The following is a 24534-nucleotide window of genomic DNA, read 5'->3' on the forward strand; positions in this document are numbered from 1 at the left end:
ACATATTACAAGGAGGGAGCTGCGCACCGGTAGAAATGAATGTATGTCTTAGTTTTATTTACTACCTGTAACGGAACCGCTGGCACCCCGCCAGGGTACCCTCCGCTGACGGATGCTCCTAGTGCTTTCCGAGGTCTCCAAGCACTCCACCAGACACCATAACCACTGTAGACTCCCACGAACCGCCGCAGCTTGGTTGGGGTCTCGCCACGCTACCCACTCTATGGACCCAAGACCGGGGTCCAGCTTCCAGTAGATGGACCTCTCCGAATTCCAGAGAGCAGGAACAGGAACAAGCTCTTAGCAGAGCTCAGCGATAATACCCTGGGGAGTATAGTGATTATAGCAATCCCCAGAGTGTAGTTCTCCAATCCCCCAAACATGAGCCGAAACTTCATGAAGGTACAAGATGATCTGAGGTGCTAGCACACCCAGTCTGCTTTTATTTCCATCTTACACATTTAAGACCGCCCACAGGGAGGGACAAAACAACCAATAGCATAATGGTTACAACCCCCAGGTTCCCTCCCCTCAGATAACCAGTTAACATAATTATTACAGCCAGGGAAAATACAGTTTTTATACATGTGCTATAACTTTAAAACCCTACATCTAATATTCATAACAATTACATATTTAGAATCAGCACACTTTAAACATACACCCTTCCAAAAATCAGCCAAATCCCCCCCAGTGGATCAAAAGTTAGCTGGAGGTCCCTTTATGACCGACCGCAAGCACATTTTCCTGCCCAAAACAGTTCCATAGATTTGGGCTGTGCGGTCGGTCAATTTCATGCCGAAAAACGACATTTCGAACGGGACTTAGTCTCTGGAGGTGAAAAACGAAATGATGGAGAAGGTAAGGGTCAGCGGTGTTCGGCAAAATGTGTAGCCGATTTCAGTTCCACAGAATCTTTAGCATACACCGCTGACCGCATCTGAATGAACAAAGATGGCCGCCGCCACGTGCAATTAACCTGCAGTAACCTCACAGCCTGGGAGGTAAATTGCCTGCACACTTTAACTTCTGGGTGGTCCGCCTGTGTGGTACTTGGTTCAGTAAGCCCTATTTACTGAACCAAGTGGGAGAAAGCCAGGAATAAGTTATTTTACAGGTCTGGGGACATAGTCTTAAAGGAGCATTGTTCAGCAAAGTCACAATATGTCCCCAGACGGTTCTTAAAGGGCCATACACACACAATAAAAGTTCATACTTTTCAGGGGCCATAGTCTTAAAGGGTATTGTTACCCAAAGTCTCAATATGTACCCAGACAGTTCTTAAAGGGCCAGCAGTCGCACAATAAAATACAATATGCCCAAATATAGTTCTCTAAACGTACCAATTTTCAAGGGGCCATAGTCAGCAGGTAGGAGGCAGGCAAACAGGCTTCTCCAATGCCCAGTGGCGAGGTTGGTTTCGTCACACTACCTATTCCTCCCCAGCAGGGGTTAATCATTCTATATCCACCCACCACGGGGATCCTAACACTGCCATTGGTTGAACATTTTTTCAAACCAATCAATGAGACTGAACTCAAACCCTTTTAACAGGGCTCTACCAGAGGTCCGGTTCCCCTCTGATGAGCCAGAGAGGTGAAACGCGCGTCAGGGGAACACACCGGCGCTATCCTTTAGTCACTGCACCAACAGTGACTGTACATCGTTTTAGACTCTAGCAGTCATTTGTTTCTTTAGCTCCATTAACATAGCACAGCTTGTGTAGGTGCGAATAGCCACTTTGCTGCACTACCTCATGCAATCTAGCTTGTTAGGAGCTGACAGGTATTAGCTTTATCATTCGGCATCTAACCTACCTTTCCAGTGTCTCTGGGGAGCTGCGTTTACAATACACTGCGCTTCCAATACAGGATTCTGACGGGAGGGTTGCTTTCCTTACCAGTGTCAGGGTGATTGCAGGTTTTATGTAAGGGGTGCCCACGAAGGCACTAGCACTTAGGGAATTTTGGCAGTCAGTCCAGCCATCTACTGATTTTGTATTGCTGCTATACTGTACTTATCTGTAACCTTGTGACACTGTAGCCTTCTAAAGGATACTAGCCATTTATTCTGGACCTCCCTCCGCATAACTATTCTTTCTGCACGGTCCAGTTGTTTACAGCACTCACACCACTAGCGCGCAGTATTCATTTGCCTCATAACCCTGTCCACCACTTTGATTTGGTCAGGGATAATTATTAGGCATATAATTTATACTGTACCACCTAGATCTTGACAACCATTGATGGCATTTATCACTAATTAACCGTTATCGTGTTACCAGGTCCTTAGAACAATTAACATTCGGCTTTACCACATAGCCGGTCTATATATTTGATTATATTATTGCTGTACACAGTGCTACCTTAAGACGAAAGAGAATCCCTAGAACAGGGATAGATTCAGTGTGTCCAGTTTATATCTCGAGAGGGGATAACCCTTATATTATTTTGCAAAGAAAGAGAAAGTGTAGACTTAAGACAGGAGGTCTCAGAGAACACTTATGAGATATGAAACTGAGTTATCTGTCACTTTAAAATAAAAAATAAAAAATATTTAATCGGTATACAAAACCATGAACAGTATAGAACAAACAAAATAAGAAAAAATGATAAATAATAAACCCACTCAAAAAACAGGGGGGAGGATAAATAAGTAGCTCAGGGAGCAAGGGGAAGGCTTAGGTTGACGGTATGTATAATGCCTAAATAGGTGCACACCAAGCAGTGGCTATATAAAAGGTCGCTCCTAGAACCAAAATAGCATAAGGAACCCCCACAGTGTACTGAGAGTGAATAAGTCCTCAGTGGGGAGGTATTAGCTAAAGGTAAAGAGGCATACTCGTCACAGTTGAAATGGCTACACTGAAGGATATAGTAAGCTCAATGTTACACAGTAGCTAAATGCTGTCTACTAGTAATAGGATACATCCTTAGTGAAAAATGCAGTTTAAACAAAAGAAAGCTATCAATTCCCTACATAACGCTCCGATCAGGCTACCAGTCCTCCTCCCTCAGAAACACACCCCAAACCGTGTGAAGTGAATACAGTGCTGTGGAATAAAAAGTCATAATCTGCCTAACGCGTTTCGGCGCTATAAAGAGCGCCTTTCTCAAAGGCTATCAACGTGGAACTGTCCACGGACTTGTGTTAAATATGTTCTGCGGCCAGGTATTAGCCAATAAACGGTAAGTAGAGGCGGCGTTTATCCCGATGACGTAATTGTTTTTGATTGGAGGATAATCAATCAATCTTGTGTGAGTGCACCAATTGAAAAAGGGGGAGGGTATAGAGGCGGAGCCAAGTGCCGATCACGACCGCAAGTGTATTGCGTTGCCATGGGCACTGACTGCTGTTTCAACTCGATCCCCAATTGTTCATAGATGCCCAAAAGTGATGGTATCAATCACTAAAAATCGCTCATAGATGCATTGCCCCCATGGTTCCCAGGTAATTTAAGGGGATAGTTCAATAATAAGTGGCTACACATTTTAAGGGAATTTTGCCAACTTATTTTAATTTGAGACCTAGGTACCCCTTAAAAGGACATTAAAATTGGATATGGACAATACAGTAATGCTACAAGCTTGATAAATTATATAAGGTGACAAATAATAAATATATAACCATAAGAAGGATTGTCATGATGCAATAAAGGGGGTGAATGTGAATCCTTCATTGAGGCCATTGGGGGATAAGGTGTTTAGTGTCTGAATCCAATAGCATTCTCGTCTTTTTAGGATCAGATCAAGATCACCTCCTCTTTTCCCCACAGTGCTACCTTAGCACGAGTTGAGATGCTTTATAACAGACTATACACATTAACCGTTTCACCACTGAGACGCTATACTAATTGCAGCTTGTCGTAATTATTTTTCTTAATAGTATAGTGACTACAATTTTATGTATACTAGTGTTCTGGATTACTATTTTCTTTGAGCAGCAGCCCTCGAGTTCATCTAGCATAACTGTTGCCATCAATACTTTGTCTTCCAACGAGGGTCTGTCTGCATATCTCCATTTTTTTGTTTTTACCATGTATATAGCGTGTATTTTTGTGGGTTTTCTTTAGATATCAGTATTAAAAGTTTTATATCCTTCTTAAAGTGGTACCTACATCCGCTACCACTTGCTGTCATTTTCCCTCTTTAGGGACCGCCACTCTCCAGGATATTTTACCATATTTCCTTTTTCTATTTTCTCCTGTCTCCCTCCTAGTTGCATAGGTAGGAGTTATACTCAGCAGGCTGTTGAAGCCGTGTTGCTCAGTATATGCCGCATTGCCACCATTTTAGTGACCAGGCGCGTGATGCACAATGCCATGTAGGCTTGATGATGGGCCGGTGTAAGGCGGTGTTTCCCTCCAGTGAGGACTGGGATAACCCCCCGTGGGGGGGGGGGGAGAGGGGAGGGAAGCGGGACCCGCGAGGCGCGTTGCAAGGCATGGCAGCCAGGTTCGCACCGCTCTTCACCCTCATAGGCCACAGACCCCGAAGCCTCATATCACCCACAGGGGCTCCGAAACTCTCGATCTCAGGGACTGCGGTGGCTACGGCAACTGCCCGGATACTTGAGACAACTTTTGGTCACCAATATTACTGCGATGCTTGGGTTTTGTGTCACAGGGGACCAAATTTGTCAGGAGCCTCTCCAGCCAGCAACCGGTCAGCATGGCGGTCAGGCCCCGCCCCCTTGGGGTAATATTTTAACGACCACAAATAGCCCAACGGATATAAATTTTTTTTAGACCTTTACATTTTTTATACAAGATAAACATATAAAAACTAAAATAAAAAACTTTTAAACCAGTATATGCCAATGGTTATGTCGAGAAGAGTAGCTGCCACCATAGACCTTAGCCTAATAACTTGCCTAAAGGGCAGTGTCACAAACGCACCCTACTTCAAGAGTGTGCGTGAAGTAGTTGTGGTGGTGAAAGGGTTAAAGTTCACTATTTGTCTGCACTAGATGGGAAATAATGATAAAATCCCCCTTAACACCACCCATACTTAAACATAATATAAATATTACTATTTTATCTCTTTCACCACCAAGACAATTTATAAATGGGGTGCCTTGGTCCCCCAGGTAACTTATTAATAAAAACCCACCAAATACAACTTGGCACAATACCTATGCAATTGCAAAACATTAATTAGTCTCTTCAGGTAACGTGATTCTTAACTAGACAAAGGCAGAACTTAATAAAGGAATATTTATTATGAGCAAAAAATAGTCACAGTGCATACAAAAATATAGATGACAATCAAATTAGTTACACCAACAAAAGATAAAAACAAAAGGGATAAAATAGCAGAAGTCCTAATCACATACTCAGGTTTTCAACGTAATATTTCTAAACAGGGGTTCTCTGGCAAGGAAGATGGTGACTCACTCAAAATTAGATTTTGGCCCCAAGCAAGTACAATACACATCTCAGTACCATTGGATATATACCCTGTGGATTACCAAGCCTGGCCTTAAAGGTGGAGATAAGGTGTACCTATAGAGACAATAAGTGACCACCCTCTTGTGTTCCAGACCAACATCAATCCAAATAGAAACTTTTTCTTCTATCTCCTCTTTTGTACTTGCCACAGAAATAATAATTTCATCTATGAATGTGTTACCATTTTTCCATTCCATAGATATGTCACAGTTCTTACTTGTGACCCAATATAGCGGACATCACAATCCTTCCCAACGGCGTAAGTTACGTAACTCATGTTTAGAAGACTGTGCTTGTCCCATTCTAAATATAATAAAAATGAGGCTTATTTATTATTCTGTGGGTAAGTATTAATGTTTCTTTTGGATATGATACTGAAACTCAAAGGTTTTCTTGAAGGCTAATGATCATTAACATATCAAAGAAATTAACTAATCAATTAAGAGGTACAGGCCATATGATTGTCAGTTTACATTGGAACTAGACATCCAGGCATCTCAAGTGTAGAATTTCACACCTTGCACAGCCTTTGATTGGTCAAAGGATCAATCCATGTTGTAACCATCTGCCCCCTTTCACATTCCTATACAATTAAATTACCCCTTCTGTCATCTGACCTCTACCAAGTGGCCAATTCGTATATGCACTACACAAATTGCATTAAATGGCAATATTCAATTGTGCAACAATGAATTATACACCCTTGGCGTGACAGGCAGTGCTTAAGAATAAGGAAAAACTGTGCAGATGAACAGGATTTTTTAAGTCAGGCAAAGATAATTAAAGAACAATTTTTGGAATGAGGATACGAACATGTTAAGTTAACCTCAGCAATAGAACAAGTAAAAAATATTCCAAGGGAGCAACTATTATTTATAAGCAAAAATATACGAAGAGGATGGATACAAATGAGGTGCCATTTGTATGTAACTTAAACGGTAATGATAGAAAAGTCAACAAAGCCATTAAAAAAATACTGGCATATCCTTCAAGGAGACCCAATTCTTACAAATGTTTTACCCAACCAACCAAAAAGCATCTATAGAGGTGCGACTAATTTAAAGAGATGTTTAATAGTAGCAATGGCCCTCAGATAACTAGACAGTTTCTGAATCAGAATAAAGGCTTTTTAGGTTGTGGTTCATGCTTGTCAAGCAGGTTAACAAAAAGCAAGAAGAGACACTTAACCAACATTAATGAGCATATAAATAATGAGTATACCATCAGGGACCAACTAACATGCTTCTCCAAATGAGTAAAATACATACTGAAATGCCTCTGTAACGTATTATATATTGGGAGGATCATCAGAAGTGTGAATATCAGAATATCGGAACACATAAGAAATATCAAAAAAGGATTGGAGACCAATAGTGTCTCCAATCACTTCAAGATATATCACAATCAGAATCCAGACGGCCTTTTTCTGTTCATTAAAGCTACTTAAAAAAAAGGATAAGGACCTGAAGAAATGAAGTTCATTTTCAATCTTAATACTTTACTTCCACATGGCTTAAATTCAGATTTTGAGGTCTGTCACTTTTTTCAACTATTGGCATGCGCTGGCTTATCCTTTAAAACACTGAATTAGTTAGACCCTACTAAGTATGTACCCCCATATAGAAGCATAAGAAAGCTGCAGTCACATGCGCAGAGCTCCGACAAAGAGGCTTCTTGTGGCGGGACCTGTTTGGGAATTACTGTGTGTACTCCCAGTGTCTTCCACCGTATTCCTGTGTTCTAACTACTCCCTGTTCGTGAGAGCTCATACGAAAGGGTTCCATTCATCTCCTAAACGGGGACCACTCCAAGACCACATTTAGAATGTTTAGTTAGAATAATCACACCTCACTTACAAGGTGTGAATACCACAAACCGCAAGGGAAGCCTCGGCGTGTGCTGACCCTGGGTGGTGGCCCGTTTGTCAGCAGAACGCCATCTAGGAGGAGCATTCATGGATTGTTTCCTGCCCCGTTCGGTTTCCAAACGAATCCGATCAGGGGTGGGGGCCAGGGGGGAGGACACTAGGTGCCCCCCCTTTTTACAATTTAGGGCCCCCACCCGCCGCTCAGGGGTGGGGGCCAGGGGGGAGGACCTTAGGGCCCCCACCCACCGCTCAGGGGTAGGGGCCGGGGGGAGGACATTAGGTCCCCCCCTTATTCTCATTTAGGGCCCCCACCCGCCGCTCAGGGGTGGGGGCCAGGGGGGAGGACAATAGGTCCCTCCCCCATCATTTTACGTTAGGGCCCCCACCCGCCGCTCAGGGGTGGGGGCCGGGGTCTTTCAGCCTTTTGGTAGATAACTCCCTAATAGCATGAGAATTAGGGAGTTATCTACCAAGCGGCTGCAAGAGAAGTCCCGAGGTGCCGAAGTCCTGAAATGCAGAAGTGCCGAAGTTGCCGAATTTCCGAAGTGTCACAATACAGCCACAATACTTTCCCACAATGCATCCTGGCTTCCTCCTCTCTGTCCTGGAGATAATTAGAGAAGTAATTCAATTATCTCCCAGGACAAAGGCAAAACTCCATTACACACGTGGGGACACAAAGACAGACTTTATCACTTTAAAATACATAAAGACACATTTTATACATAAAACACAGACATGTAACATATCCCCAGATAGCTCAGGTCTGAGTGCACATTATTAGGTGAATGGCACTCAGACCCCACGAATACAGTTTAATTGCCATGGAGCCAGAGTCTTTAATTACACGAATTGGCTCCATGGCATAGCTATCTGGGTTAAAGCATTCACATAAAACAAACTACCGAATTTACATGCATTCGTTTAATCCATACGAATTAGAACCAGGGGCTGGAGGTTCAGCGGTGCCTGCACGTAAAAGTGTCCGGGTTTGGTGCATGAAAGCCGGGCAGAAAAGCGCTGGCTGCCCGGGGAGCTCCAGAACACTGCCACCTAGCGGCCGCTAAGTGTAACAGCGGCCACCCAGTAACAATCAATTAAGCTGCGGTTAACCGCAGCTTCAGGGAGGTAAATTGGCAGCACACTCCAGCTCCTGGGTGGCCAATTAACGGCGCCAGCCGGCTTCCCACAGCTCTGGGGAGGTTGCAAACAGGCTGTTTGTTCGGTAGATAGAATCTACTGAACGGCTGTGCAGAAAGGGAGAAATAAATCCTTCTGCACAGTGAAATTAACTCTTTAGCTATCGGTCCATAATCTAAAGGCAGCAGGTGAGCAACCAGGCTTCTCCAGTTCACAGTGGCGAAGTTGGTTTCGCCACAATATACAAATTTACATCACTTTAAAGAATTGTTTTCATCCCTGCCCCTTTGTTGTTATCAATTATATATCAACATAACGCCTTTTACATATAGGCCATGGCCTCCCTCACCCCATCCTCTTTTAGTACTTAACACCCATCATACATCCCCCCGTTTCTAGCCAGAATTTTGCATTAAAGACACGGCATCACTTTGCCTTTGTAACACATATATTGTAATGGTATATCACTACACTTCATTTACCAATTAAAACTCCACAATCAAGCCCTTAAAAAATACCGCTGGTACGGGCTACACAGTCTACATCATTCCCACACAGTCCACACTCACTATATTACCCTTTTTACCCGTTTCAGGCTGTCCAGGTTTATATATATTTCACCACACAAATTCGCTGTGAGATATTCATACTACCAGGTACGTACACCTGCTCATATGGTATTCTGCCATACATTTCATTTCTCCCCCCCTAGGTTAGAGTACTGACAACACCCCGCCTCAACGTTTCAGAGGCAAACACCCATCGGGCCACACGTGAGCTAGTCACCTTGCATGTCGCATAGAGAGGGCCTCACCTGTCACTCCCTTCCCCTGTTTTTCTGTGTTACAGTCACCGAGAGGCCTAAAATCATTCCACTACGAAGGGTGGCCTCAAATCCCCTCGCGCCAACGCATAGATAGAGCCTCTCAAGCCACTTGGCAACTAGTAGGGCCTCACCGGTCATCAAACAAGTGTAATGTTTCGCCATCCGGCTTAGCTAGCCTGCCAGTACGATCTTGGTGGTTTTCAAACACGAATTAATTGTTTTGTTTTTAGTATGTCTCAGGAAGGGGGAGATGATTTCTCCCTGCCTAGCACTCCGGCTAGAGCCATCACTCTTACACAAGGAGTATCCTGGATGATCCCTCGTATAACTACGGAATTGAGGAGACGGCAAATCCCCTACCCCGCTACAGCAAGGAAATCAGAACTTTTCAAACTGCTACGTACTTCAACTAACAACATGGATGCCGGGGAAGGACCTAGCCAGTCCAACCCAGGAGACATATATTCCATGTTGTCATCACTCATGGCATCCATGAGCAAGATCAACTCCAGGCTGAAGAAACTTGAGTCGGTCACCACGGCCCTTATTCTAGCAGGGCCACCCGCTGCTGCTTCACAAGCACCAGCCGACTTGCTATTAGTTGCTCCAGCCATCACCCTGGATGACCAGGAAGTTAGCCCTGCTCGTATGATCCCTGAGCACATAAAAAGGGATATCCTGGAAGGTAAAGACGTCAACCTGGCTTCCCTGTTGATTGCCTCCCAGGATATTGTGGAGAATAAGACTTATGCTTATGATGATGTGTTTGTTGTTGTCAGATCTAGGGACGCCCGCCTAAACAGGAAACGGACTATCCCTGAGTTTGTACTGGCCTTGGGATAGACCGCACAGATGACATCCCGATAAATACCAAATAGACGAGAGGAGTTTGATCTTTATATGCACAAGCTGGTAGACCTGGGCAACAAATATGGTGGTTCAGCCTTTTATGACTACCACAGGTCTTTTTCTGCAAAAGTGTCTGGAGCCTTCTCCCAGTATGGAACAAGATCCAACTGGGGAAGGATTGATACCGCAGACGCTTTGCAGGTCTAAGAACACCGGCTTGTGCATACTGCTCCTCTACGGCACATACGACACATTTCTGTCCCAACACGGCGGACGAACATGCCTCTACGCAAGGAGCTATTTCCTCTGGTGTTCCAGAGAAATTGACCAGAGACAAACTGGGACACCTGATCAAGTTTCTGGGCAAGTCCCAGCTATGTAATAAATTAAATGTTGGGTCTTGTAATTATAGCGGTTGCAGATTATTGCATATCTGTTTAAAATGTTTTAGGGCACATGCAAAAACCATGTGTCCAAATAAAATGTACTCTAAGCCTTACCTAATGTCCATTAATATTCCGGTATTTACAGGATTTACGTCACATCACCCGTCTAAACACTTGGTGGACTTTCTTATCTCTGGTTTAACAGAAGGCTTCCACACGGGTATTCTACACATACCGTCCGGGATTCTGGAATGCCCTAATCTACAATCCGCACAACACAACCCCACAGCTGTTGACACTCTCATAGGCCAAGAAGTTGCTGAGGGTTTCTTATTGGGGCCTTTCAAGGCTCCTCCGTTCAAAGAATGGCGCACTAACCTGTAACGGACCGTTTCAGCATAAAAGGGGAAAAATCCGTTTAGGCGATAATCCCCTTTTCTAGAGACAGGCACAGCTACTGCAGAACACCACACTCCCGATCTGGATACGAAATAACACTCCGAACTGGAACAGCTGAACAAGAAAAGCATACACTCGGCTTACACTCTTGGCAGTCAGCTTACAATCCAATCCCCCCCAAGAACGAGACGACACTTCATTTTGAGGGTAAAACAGGAACTCAAGACTGGGACACCCAGTCTGGCTTTTATTACAAACAAGTACATACAGGACACTCCCAGGGGGAGGATGAAATTAACCAATCACATGGATGTACCTCCCACACATTTCCTCCCCTTAGATTAACACTTAACACAATTATACCGTACACCTTTTTCCCCAATTCCTGGATGTACCCCAAATACATATGCTACACCTCCCAAACAGGTATCCCCTGATAGCCCTTATTCAGGGGGACAACATATGCAAGAATCAGCCCATTCGGATAAACGGTTCGGGAGTTATGGGACTTTAAAGTATTGACCGACCGCATGGGTAAAGTATCCGAAAACAGTTCCATGCATTTTGGCCCTGCGGTCGGTCACAAACAAGTGAATGAAACAGACGAATTGCCTGTGCTATAGAGACTAAGGGGGATTCGTATGAATCCCCTAGTTCGTACGTTTCTTTCTACCGAACGGCGGGCCGTTCGGTAGTTTCCCCACGAAATCCTGGAAGTCTGGAGGTCTCAGCGGCGTTTGCCTAGTCGAGTGTCCGATTTCAGTTCCAGACACTCGACGGCAAAACACCGCTGTTCGGTAGTTAAAGATGGCCGCCGCCACGTGGTTGTTTCCTGAATGGCGGCCACCCAGAGGACAAAGACCACACTGCACTGATTGCCAATTACCCGTTTGCAACATTGTTGCAAACGGTAATTGGAGGCACACTTAGTCCTGGGTGGTCTGGTTGTTCGGTAGTTTCCTCAATACAAGGAATGGAGTGATTCTACCGAACAATCAGATGCAGGCTGCATATATATATAACCCAGGTTAACTGCATACATAAATACATATACAATATACAGGCAGTACAATAGAATATGCTTCACAGTCTTAAAGGGACAGTAGTCCCAAAATGTCCATCGCTGATTTTAAAGGGCCAGTAGCAGCAATATAAATTATTACATGCCCAAATATAGTCTTTAAAGTACAATATGTCCAGGGCCATAGTCGCAGGGCAGGAGGCTAGCAACCAGGCTTCTCCAGTCCACAGTGGCGAAGTTGGTTTCGCCACATAACCCCATTGGTATTGTCACAGGGAAATCTTCCCTTAAACAGAGACTCATCATTGACTTGTCTGCACCACTCATCGGCCAATCCCAGTCTTAATTCCCTCATACCCTCCGAAGAATTCTCCCTGCAATACACCACCATAGATCACGCCATTACAGCTATCATACAAGCAGGGGTCGGAGCATGGCTTAGTAAGACCGATATTACTAATGCCTTTAAATTGCTGCCAATCCACCCCACACTGTGGCACCTGCATGGCATCAAGTGGGCCGGGAACTACTATTTTTTCTCCCGTTTAACTTTTGGGTCCAAAAGTAGCCCAGCTATTTTCGACACATTTGCCGAAGCATTGTGCTGGTTACTATTGAACATAGCCAGATGCCCTACGGTATTACATTACCTGGATGATTTCTTACTGATCGAGGAGAATACTTCCCCTCCCAGTAGCCTCAAAGCTACCACCCAATCTATTAGAGCAACTAGGTGTCCCAATCTCCCCTAAGAAAACAGAGGGGCCAGACACGATTATCACATTCCTGGGTATTCAATTAGACTCAACCACAATGCAAGCAAGCCTGCCACTCGACAAGATAGAGAACATTCTTACCTACATCAACCGCTACCTTCAGCTCTGTACTTGCAACCGCAAAGAGCTACAGTCCCTGCTGGGTTCACTAAATTTTGCCATGCGTATCAAACCTCAAGGCCGCTCCTTCATATCACGACTCTTGTATCTTTTTCCACTCTTCCTACACGACACACACAGGTTGTCCTTAGATACTCAAGCTACGGCAGACTTACGCATGTGGAAGAAATTTGTAACCACTTGGAATGGTAAAAGTATGTTCCTCCCTCAATTGACTGACTTATCACCTACCATTTGGTCAGATGTGGCATCTACCACAGGTTTTGCAGCAATTTTTGGAAACTAATGGCTTTGGGGCAGCTGGCCTACAGCAGTTCAGGATTTTGAAGGTTTTTCCACTACCTCAGCTCTCTTTGAGATCTATCCCATCGTGGCGGCTGCCGTAGCATGGGGTCATTTATGGGCAAACATGCCAGTATTTTGCTACTCAGATAACCAGGCAACCTGTCACATCATCAACAAATGTCATTCCAAATCCCTTACGATCATGAGATTTCTGAGGAAACTCACTTGGTTGGCGGCTTGTCATAATTTTTTCCTGTATTGTTTCCATGTTCCATGTAACACAGCTTCTGACAGTTTGTCTCGTTTTAAATTTCAGGCATCTCATCAAGCACTCCCGTCAGCTGCGCTCACAGCCACCACTACTCCAACATATCAACAACTAATACTGGACTAGACATCATCATGCATCATAGCAGGGCACTGTCCCAATTGGCACTGTCAAAAAATACGCACAAAACATACGACAGGGCTTTTACATTATTCAAAAGATTCCTTTTGGAACATAACATCATGCAACCATTTGTCATGACATCTTTTTTGTGTTTTGCTTTTTTTTGCCACATTAAACTTAAAATGTCATACAACACCATCAAAATTTATCTCACAGGCATTCAACACCATATGCTAATCTTACAACCAAACAACACAAGTTTCATGGCCTCTCACCATATTAAGGCTATCCTCAGAAGCAGTCAGAAATCTGACCCACACGTACATCACAGAGGCTACCCATAGACAAACATATCTTCAAAGCAGTGTCTAACCTGCTTGATTTAAAAACCTTTTGACACCAACACAAATTCTGTCATCAAAGCAGCAATATACATAGCTTTCTATGGATTCCTAAGACCTAGAGAAATCACTACAACCAACGCGACACAATCTACTCCTATTCTCCTCTATTCCCACTTAACAAAACACATGGATCACTACATCCTGACTCTACCTCACTCCAAAACCAGTCAGCATGTACCAGTAAAAATAACATACTATCCCACGCACAACAGGTGGTGCCCAGTCACGGTTCTTGATGCATACATACAGCATCATAATTTACTACCATCACAACCATTATTCCTATTACAAGGTTCGGTACTCACCACTACAACCTTCATGACCTAAGTCAGGTCTTTACTCACTCAACTGGGCCTCAACGCAGCAAACTACTCAGGGCACTCCTTCCGCATAGGGGCAGCATCCACAGCCTCCTGTGTCAACATTCCAGTTCATGTTATAAAAACACTGGTGCGCTGGAAATCATCCGCTTACTCACGGTACATACCGAACCCAGTACAAGAATTAAGGGATGCTTTCAAAAACATGTCTGATTGATATATGTATCTGTATTGGTTGTCTGTAATAAATTTGATTACTTAATTTTTGCCCTCTTCTTTCTCAGGCCTACCTCATCGTCGGTTCCGGCACACCACAACCGACTTGCTCTTTTTACTATCCTACATTTCATTATGGTATTTTACTCTGTACTATCATAAGCACCTAACACAAGTATTAAGGCAATTTGGCCTGTATTTGTGGGAGGTGCTTGGTATCCACTCCTAGCCTACTTAAAGCACACCCCTTACCTTGCTCCTTACCGTTCGAGGTCAGCGTTGAATGACCCTCCCACCACACCACATTTTAACATTTATTTTCCTTTCTATTTATTTTTCCTTGGTAAGCCCTCTTCTTTCTCAGGCCTACCTCATCGTCGGTTCCGGCACACCACAACCGACTTGCTCTTTTACACAAATATAAGAAGCAGGAGATCAGATTTGCTTTATTTCGTTTAAAAAAAATTTATTAATAGAACTTCAAAGAATAAAATCTAGAGAACCATAACAAATGCACATTAGCGGGTGGAGGACATTCAGGGGGTGGAGGCGCTCCATGCCTCCCTGACAGGCAGGGAGACCAAACATGCAGAAGGGTGGCAGCCGTGGTTCATATATATGGCCCGCTACTTGCAGAGTGGAGGGGGCCCCGGAGCCGGGAGCGGAGCCCCATCTAGCACGGACAATGGCTAACCCTTCACTACCTTTCCCCTACTCCCACACCCAACCCTTATCCATGGTAAAAAAGAGGAGATTGCGAACACGGGGGAGGATGGGGGGGAAAATCACAAACTTAGTGGTAACCCAACACCCCAACAACCAGATATTCAGTGCACAATAGATCCACTTAGCAGTGACACCAACTGCCCAAAGGGACACAATCACACACATTCTACAATTCACAGGAGAAAGGAGGGATGAAGGATACACTCACTAAGCCGACACCACTAAACACTATGGATATCGCTTATGTAATCTCTTAACCAGGCTGCAGGCTCTGAGCCCACAGTACAACTAGCATTTAGGAATCAGGTATGAGAACATGAGACGTGTAACTTGGCACCCCTCGGTTGGGGATGGGGAAAGGGAAAAGACAACACCATTGTAACGGATCGACGGGCACCCCGACTGGGTACCTCCGTTGAAGGATGCTCCTAGCGCTTCCTGAGGACTCCAAGCACTGCAGCAGACACCACAACCACCGAACCGGAGAAGCATGCGAATGCTCTCAAGCATATGAATGCTGTAAACAGCTGAACAGGAAAAGCATACAATCAGCTTAAACTCCTGGCAATCAGCATACAATCCAATTCCCCCAATAACGAGACGACACTTCGTTTTGAGGTCAAGCAGAACTGACTGTACTGGCACATACAGCCTCTTTTATTCCCAATCCACAAACATAGTACTGCCCACAGGGTTTTACAGAACAACCCATCAATCCATACAATACACACAGACACTCCCACATAAAATCCTCCCCTCTGCCTGTGATATGATTACTGAACACAATGGGTGATATCATTATCACAGGCAGAGGAATACAGTTTTTCCACATGATTCATAATAATTATTCATAATAATAATAAAGTATGCATCACATTCACATAAAATTCACATACATTTTCCAAATCAGCATACTCCAATCATCCAAATTGGTCCATTGGTTCAAAAGATAGATCAAAGTCCTTTGTGACCAAATGAAGCATGGCTTTTCTGCCCAAAACCAGTTCCACAGAGTCTTCTATCCTGGAGATAATTGAGAAGTAATCCAATTATCTCCAAAGACAGAGACAAAACTCCATTAAGCACATGGCAGTAAAAAGACAGTAAAATACAATAAAATATACAAGGTTACATTTATTACATAAAATACAGACATTCTACCTATCCCCAGATAGCTTAGATCTGAGCGCACATTATTACCGGATGGCGCTCAGATCACATACATCCAGTTCAATCGCCATGGAGCCAAAGTCTTTCATACAGTCTTTCAGTATACGGCTGGGCTCCATGGCATAGCTATCTGGGGTAGCATGGCTTTAACAGTCCGCAGAAAGGCACAAACCAGCCTTTCTGCAGGGAAAAAGAACAGGGGCCATAGTAAAAAGGGAGCAGGCGAGCAACCAGGCTTCTCCAGTGCACAATGGCAAGGTTGGTTCCGCCACAACCATGTACACGAATCACAAAGCTAACACTAGCAGCCTGATACTGTGATTTACATATCACCCTCTAGCTCGGGGAGAAAGCATACAACGCAAGAAGTGTTCACTTGTCCATTCCACAATGAAGGCCTGCGTGCCTCATAATGTTTCCTTCTCTGTGACTTATACCTGTTGTAAAAATCTCAATAAAAACAGATTTGCAAAAAAACAAATGCATATTATAGAGCAGTTGATTTTAAAATATTAAAGACCAGGGCGGGGCCTGACCGCCGAGCCGGATGGACGCGGGGCACCTCGGCTCCCCGGGGAATCCCTGCAAATCGCCCCCAAAACACCCCATCTCAACCTGAGAAACCTGCAGCAAGGCAAGGGGACCTGAGCAATAACCCTCGGGGCGGCCGGTGACTCTCGTCCTGAGGCGACGCCGACTGAGAGGCGGGCGGGATTGCGGCCTGCCGTGAGGCCCTGGCGGGGGAAGCGGCCGATCCCCTGCACTTGGTCCGGCGGGACCTCTCGCTTGCCTGCAGAGGGCCCCGTTCTCCCCCCCTGTGGGCCGGGGGGGTTATCCCGGACCCCACCGGGGAAGTAAAGACCACCATCACCCATGACACCTGAACAGGGGGAAAAGTCTAACCAGAGACCGCATGGCAGCAACCAAGATGGCCGCCGCGCCTACTACAAGCCACAACATCGGAGCAACGGCGCTGATAAATACACAGCGTACTGAAAGCGGCCAACTGGCAACAGAGACCATCGGATAACCTCGAAAGGTACATACTAATTTCCACAGCAGCCGAAACAACACCCACCACTGGCACAGGCGGGTCTGTGGGGACTATGATCGGAATCTGACCCTGCCGCAATTTAGCGGAGCTATGGACACGGGGCACAAGCGCTACTCCCAACCCAAAGCTGGTACCAGCGAAGACACTCCTGGCCGGCAGGTACCCAAGCATTTCACAGCGTGAAACACAAGGAACTTGATCACAACCAGGAAGCCAGCCGACCAAACACAGCTGCAGGAATGACCAAGCGACTGCCAACCCCATACACTTAAAGCTACAACAGATCACTGTGTAATATTTATCTTAGCGCACCATTCTTAATACCACATATAGTTTACAACAGTGGATTTTATCTATGCAGTCCCCCATAGAAAGCACTTAACATGATTAAGCTTCCAGATGTACCCAACTTGACAAGCCCGGCTCTTCGTTGTCCCCTGGTGGTTAAACCTCATCAATATGTAGAAAGCTGTAACTGATGTTATCTTGCATAGCCTGTACTCCAACTTACTTAGACCATACTAATGTCTAGCTCTATGTTAATAGCGAGCATGTAATCCCTTTCAGATCGTTTAACCTATGTTTAATGGTTTACAGCGAAAACCTACTTAGCTAAGCTGGAAACAGATAATACTTTACTTCCAATTGTTATGTTTAAACGTCATGCCATCTAATAACAAAAATGATGGTCTAAGCTTGTTAATATAATATAACATGTCTATTATCTCTAAGCAGCCTGTATTACCAGTAATAATTAATCTAACGCAAGACCAAGCTTGAATTTTTTTACTCTTTAGATTAAAATCGCATCTCTTATTCTGACGCAACTGTTACAACTCTGATATTACCAAAAAAAAAATGTGCTGTCAAATCGTATGCCATGTCAACTTCATTGTACCTAAGTGGCCTGCTAATGCTATCGTGGCATCGCAAGGCAAATGTTAACTGTATAAACATGCACAAGAAAAATAAAGAATTTAAAAAAAAAATATTAAAGACCAAAAGGCCCAGTGGTAACTAGAAAACTATAAGGATAGAAGTTCCTGCAGCTATGGTACATCACTTTAGCCGGTATAATGTAAAAAAAACTGGTCAGTAAGTCAACTGAGAGATATATCCGACTAGAGAGTAAATATCAGTAGGAGAAATAAAATAGATTATGCAGACCCTAATGACAATTTAACAAGAAATCTTCCAACTGTAGAGGTAATGGGTTGAGAATGTAAGTGGAAAGCTAGTTTAGTAAAGGGGTAGAGGACAATATCTAATGTAGCTAAATGCATTTTAGCACAAAAATGGGACACTAAGAACCATAGCCACTGCAGCACCTTGTACCATAGCCACTGCAGCACCTTGTACCATAGCCACTGCAGCACCTTGTAGCTCTTAAGGTGCTGCAAGTTGGCTGCCATTTCTTGGTTTTCTGTCAAATCACACTTGCATTGTTTGATGAAAAAAGGGTTCTCTCGGTTACCCAAAGAAAGCCTCTCTCTCTATTTGGACAACGATGGCCCCAACCCATTCCATCACTGCCACCCAAGGTTGGCCAGATAAGTAGGCTAACAAATAAACATAACTCTTATTGAGACAAATTTTAATAGTTGTGCTGCGGGAAAAACGTAACTTGGATTTTATTACGGGTCATCCTAAATATATGTTCGAAAATGTCAGAAAAAAGTCAATATACTTACTGGTCTATCCAATATGGACATAAAAGCCTATTTAAAAAAAAAACACAAAGTTCATTATTTAGACTGAAAGGGTCTCTGTCACCTTGCAGTTTGTTTGTGTCAGAATGTCCCCGAGCATTACACCATCACTACCAGGAATCTTGACAGTTTGCTTTTTTTACGACTGTTTTTAAGTCCCATTTATTTTATTTTATTTACCTTAGATCTCTAACTATATAAGAGATACAATTAATACACAGATTGCTGCAGCTATAAAGATCACTCTCAGAATCACAACTTTTGCCATTAAGTGGTCGTGTTATGGCGCTCAAACAGTTCCCGTGATGATTACATTAGGACTTTATTCTGGGATATGTATAAATTGCTATGACACATAACCTGAATTTATTGTAGGACAAACCTTTTTCTAACCTGTCTCATTTTATTCAGTTTAATGAGCGGATTTATTTTATTTATACACTCATTCTACTTTTCAGAGATTATATATTCTTCATTTCCGGTTTACTTCTGTTGTGAACTCTTTGATGAGACTTAAGTTGGCTTTTTTGAGCAAAACATTTCCCACATTCAGTACATAAAAATGGTTTCTCTCCTGTGTGAATCACCAAATGTCGATCAAGTGTGCTTTTTAGAGTGAAACATTTCCCACATTCAGAACATGAATATGGTTTGACTCCTGTGTGAATAATCACGTGTCTATCAAGGGAGCTTTTCAGACTAAAACATTTCCCACACTCAGAACATGAAAATGGTTTAATCCCGGTGTGAATCTTGAGATGTCTATTAAAGTTACCCCTTTGACCGAAACATTTCCCACACTCAGAGCAGGAGAAAGGTTTCTGTTCCCTATGAGTCCATTCATGACCAATAAGAGTTGTTTTCTTACTGAAACATTTCCCACATTCAGAACATGAAAATGGTTTCTCTCCAGTGTGACTCCTCCAATGAAACTTAAGAGATGAACTTTTTTTAAAGTATTTCCCACATTCAGGACAATAATATTTCCGTTTTAGCTTTTCTCCATTATGAATGAGATGACGTTTGGGAAGAGACTTTGTCTGACTATGTTTCTCATGTTCAATTCGGGAACGTGATTTAACTCCGTGGCAAGTTTTGAGACACCGGATAACATGTACTTTTGATTGTAAACATCGATGTCCAATAAAATTTGTTTTACAGGTGATTTTTTCCCCACATTCAGAACAAGCCACTTTTATTTGATTTAAATTTGTGAGTGAAACATCAGGACCATCAGAGTTATTGGTTATCCCTTTAAATGTTCTCACTGGTTCACACACAGGGGTTTGAATGTCCAGGTTATGGAGATTCCCTTCTTCATATGATGCTGGATCCTCCTTAACATGAATAGCAGAACATTCTGTCTGTGTCTGTTCTGTGCGTGTATAAATGTCAGTGTCTGTGAGATTTCCCTCGACACATGATGCCGATTCTTCCTTAATATAGGTAGATGGATACTCTGTCTGTTCTCTGTTAGTATAAATTTCAGTATCCGTGTGATTTCCCTCTTCACACAAGGCTGGTTCCTCCTTCATATGAGTAGATGGATATTTAGTCTGTATTGTGGGTGTATAAATGTCAGTGTCTGTGAGATTTCCCTCGTCACATGATGCAGATTCCTCTTTAATATAAGTGGATGGATACTTTGTCTGTTCTGTGTTAGTAGAACTGTCAGTGTCTGTGAGATTATCCTCTCTACACAAGGCTGGTTCCTCCTTAATATGAGTAGATGGATACTGTGTCTGTTCTGTGGGTGTAATAATGTCAGTGTCTGTGAGATTTCTGTCGTTTTGTGAGACGGATTCCTTCACATTAAAGGCTGATGGAGATTTTGTTTGTGAACATTCTTTCAGTGCGTAAATGTCTCCAGCTGGTAGATTTCTCTCTTCATATAACGATATTTCAGGTCTAACAGACTTGCTGGGTTTCGTGCTTCGTTCATTAAAAGTCATAGAATTTCCTCCCTGATTAACTGCACCTTCACTTTCGGTCACACAATTTGCTGACAGAACATGGACGGGTAAATCATCCGTTTCACTTAAGTTGAGATCTGCTGGAAAGAAGACAAATAGAATGACAAACCTTCCTTTTATCTATTTTATTATGCATTCTGTAAATACACTAAAGGATTAACGATCCAGGACATGATGGTACAATATTGAGCACTGCTGTCACATTATGTACAAATCATTTAAACAGAAAAGACAAAAATAAGAAAAATGCAGTTATCAAACTCTGAAGGCACATTGAATAAAGTACCCACATCTATACATCTCTCACTCCTGGCTTCTGCAGCAGTCTCCACCAATAGATCCGGTCTGGCTCCACTCATCGCAGTTTATGTCTGTTGATTATTTTGTTTTAAAGAACACTACAAGCACCATAACCACTACAACACAGTGTAGTAATTATGGTGGCAGGAGTGTCCTGGCACCCCCCCCCCACTGTAAGTAGACAAACTGGTTTAGAAAGGTTTGAAAACTCCACACCTCCGCTACAATGGTACAATGTACTCAGCCTTCAATAATTCCTCCAACTCAGTCTCAAAGTAATTGAAGTTGAACTAAATGAAAAGTTGCTGAATAGAATGAATATGTCCCTTTAACACAACTACGAACACAGGACAAGTGAAGTTCCGGCGCTAGTAATCAATGTCTTAAACAATCAATTCTAGTTCCAATGAATTTATACAAAAAAAGAAGCTGCACCAAAATCAGTGTAAATCTCCAGAACACACTCTAATGATATAAAACTTAAAGTGCACTGTGTCTTTAAGATCAGGTTTAAAGTGCTACAAGTGCAAATATACAATACAGTGCAAAGTGGTATAAAGTGCACTTAGTGTATACAGTGATAGTGCAAAAACATTGTTCTTTATCCATACATACATGAAATGCGTCCTCTCCAAGGAACATAAACATATAGAAGGGTTTGGATGTGGGTATAGGTGGTTTAGGATGTAGACAAACTATCCTTATAAAATGATAAATTTTACTGTATGATGATTATACTTTTAACTGATCATCATACAGTAAAATTAATCATTTTATAAGGATAGTTTGTCTACATCCTAAACCACCTATACCCACATCCAAACCCTTCTATATGTTTATGTTCCTTGGAGAGGACGCATTTCATGTATGTATGTATAAAGAACAATGTTTTTGCACTATCACTGTATACACTAAGCGCACTTTATACCACTTTGCACTGTATTGTATATTTGCACTTGTGGCACTTTAAACCTGGTCTTAAAGAAACAGCGCACCTTAACTTTAAGTTTTATACCTTTAACACAACCGTCCAATTGGGGATGTAAGGAGAATGTTTGGCAGAAGGAGGGTTATCATGTGAGGAAGACCACTACTGGAGTAATACGTGGGATACAGAGATCCAGACAGAGTGCTTGAGTGAGATTCAGTAATATTTTGGCTGCATGAAAGTTCTGAAACTTTTCTGTAACGGCACCCCCAGGCATAAAAGGGGTTAACAGCCGTTGAGTAGATCTTCCCTTCCAGAGACACAGGCACAGCTACTGTAGACACCAATCCACTGAACCGGAGAAGCATGTGAATGCCGTAAACAGCTGAACCGGAACTATACGAATGCTGTAAACAGCCGAATAGGAAAAAACATATGAATAGTTTTACACTCCTAGCAGTCAAACTGGAACAGCATACAATAAATCCCCCCAAGAACGAGACAAGGCTCCATTTTGAGGGTCAAGCAGGAACAGAGAGCTGTGGGTTTATTGTTCTTATATACACATTCGTACCACCCACAGGGTTTTGGAAAACAACCAATAAACACGTACAATACACTCAGACACTCCCACACCTGTGATACAATTACCTTACACAATGGGTAATGTAATTATCACAGGCAGAGAAATACAGTTTTTCCACATTATTCATAACTTTACAAGTATGCATCACATTCACATTTGTGGCGAAACCAGCTTCCCCACTGTGAACTGGAGAGGCCTGGCTGCTAGCCTCCTACCTGCTGACTATGGCCCCTGGAAAATTGGTACAGTTAAAGATTTATATTTGGGCATATTGTACTGTATATTGCTGCTACTGGCCCTTTTAACAGCATCTATGGACACATTGGGACTTTTGGGACTACTGTCCCTTTAAGACTGTGAAGCATGTTCTAGTGTGCTGCCTGTAATATTGTATATGTATTCATGTGTTAAAGGGACTCTATAGTCACCATATAAAAGCAAGAAAGACAGGTCCCCCAGCCTTCCTTCTTGCTTTTATATGTACTTTCATTTATTAAAAATACATTTCGAGGTGTTTTTATATTAAAAACTTACCTCCGTTCCAGCGCCGAGCTCCCCGCTAGGCCGCGCCCCCTTTTTCGTCAAAATGCCGAAATCGCGGGGCCCAATGGGACGGCTTCGCGCTGCACCAATCGCGTTCTTCATAGAGCGGCATTGAATGCCGCCCTATGAAGAACCTGAGCGCTTTACCGCGCATGTGCGCGGAATGCGCGTTCGCGAGCTGAGCTGTCTGACTGACAGCTCAGCTCGCTTTCTAAAATTATCAATAAGGGGGGGGACCTACTGTCCCCCCCCCGGCCCCCACCCCTGTGCGGCGGGTGGGGGCCCTACAATTATCAATAAGGGGGGGACCTACTGTCCCCCCCGGCCCCCACCCCTGTGCGGCGGGTGGGGGCCCTAAAATTATCAATGAGGGGGGGGACTTACTGCCCCCCCCTGGCCCCCACCCCTGAGCTGCGGGTGGGGGCCCTAAAATGATCAATGAGGGGGGGACCTACTGTCCCCCCCGGCACCCACCCCTGAGCGGCGGGTGGGGGCCCTACAATTATCAATAAGGGGGGGACCTACTGTCCCCCCCGGCCCCCACCCCTGTGCGGCGGGTGGGGGCCCTAAAATTATCAATGAGGGGGGGGACTTACTGCCCCCCCCCGGCCCCCACCCCTGAGCGGCGGGTGGGGGCCCTAAAATGATCAATGAGGGGGGGACCTACTGTCCCCCCCCGGCCCCCACCCCTGAGCGGCGGGTGGGGGCCCTACAATTATCAATAAGGGGGGGACCTACTGTCCCCCCCGGCCCCCACCCCTGTGCGGCGGGTGGGGGCCCTAAAATTATCAATGAGGGGGGGGACTTACTGTCCCCCCCCCGGCCCCCACCCCTGAGCGGCGGGTGGGGGCCCTAAAATTATCAATAAGGGGGGGACCTATTGTCCCCCCGGCCCCCACCCCTGAGCGGTGGGTGGGGGCCCTAAATACAAAGGGGGGGGGGGACCCTAGTTAACCCTCCCCCCCCCCCAAAAAAAAATATCTCCCTACCTACCCCCCTCACCCTAAAAATAATGAGGGGGGACCATTAACTAAAAACCTGTAAAAAAAGAAAAAATGAGATAAAATCAACTTACCATTCGATGTTTTCTTTCTTC

General features: G+C 44.0%; 1 protein-coding gene across 1 annotated transcript in view; it reads right to left on the reverse strand.

Moving 5' to 3' along the window:
- Window positions 1–24534, reverse strand: part of LOC134575188 (gastrula zinc finger protein XlCGF53.1-like) — a 211041-nt gene that overhangs the window by 169032 nt on the left and 17475 nt on the right. Inside the window, exon 4 of the mRNA XM_063434428.1 lies at window positions 19523–21161. Within this exon, the coding sequence (XP_063290498.1) occupies window positions 19570–21161 (1592 nt within the window). The 3' untranslated portion in view covers window positions 19523–19569. Of the gene's footprint in view, window positions 21162–24534 lie in introns of the transcript that reaches the window.

The sequence above is a fragment of the Pelobates fuscus genome, chromosome 10, assembly GCF_036172605.1.
Source record: "Pelobates fuscus isolate aPelFus1 chromosome 10, aPelFus1.pri, whole genome shotgun sequence".
NCBI classification, from domain to species: Eukaryota; Metazoa; Chordata; class Amphibia; order Anura; family Pelobatidae; genus Pelobates; species Pelobates fuscus.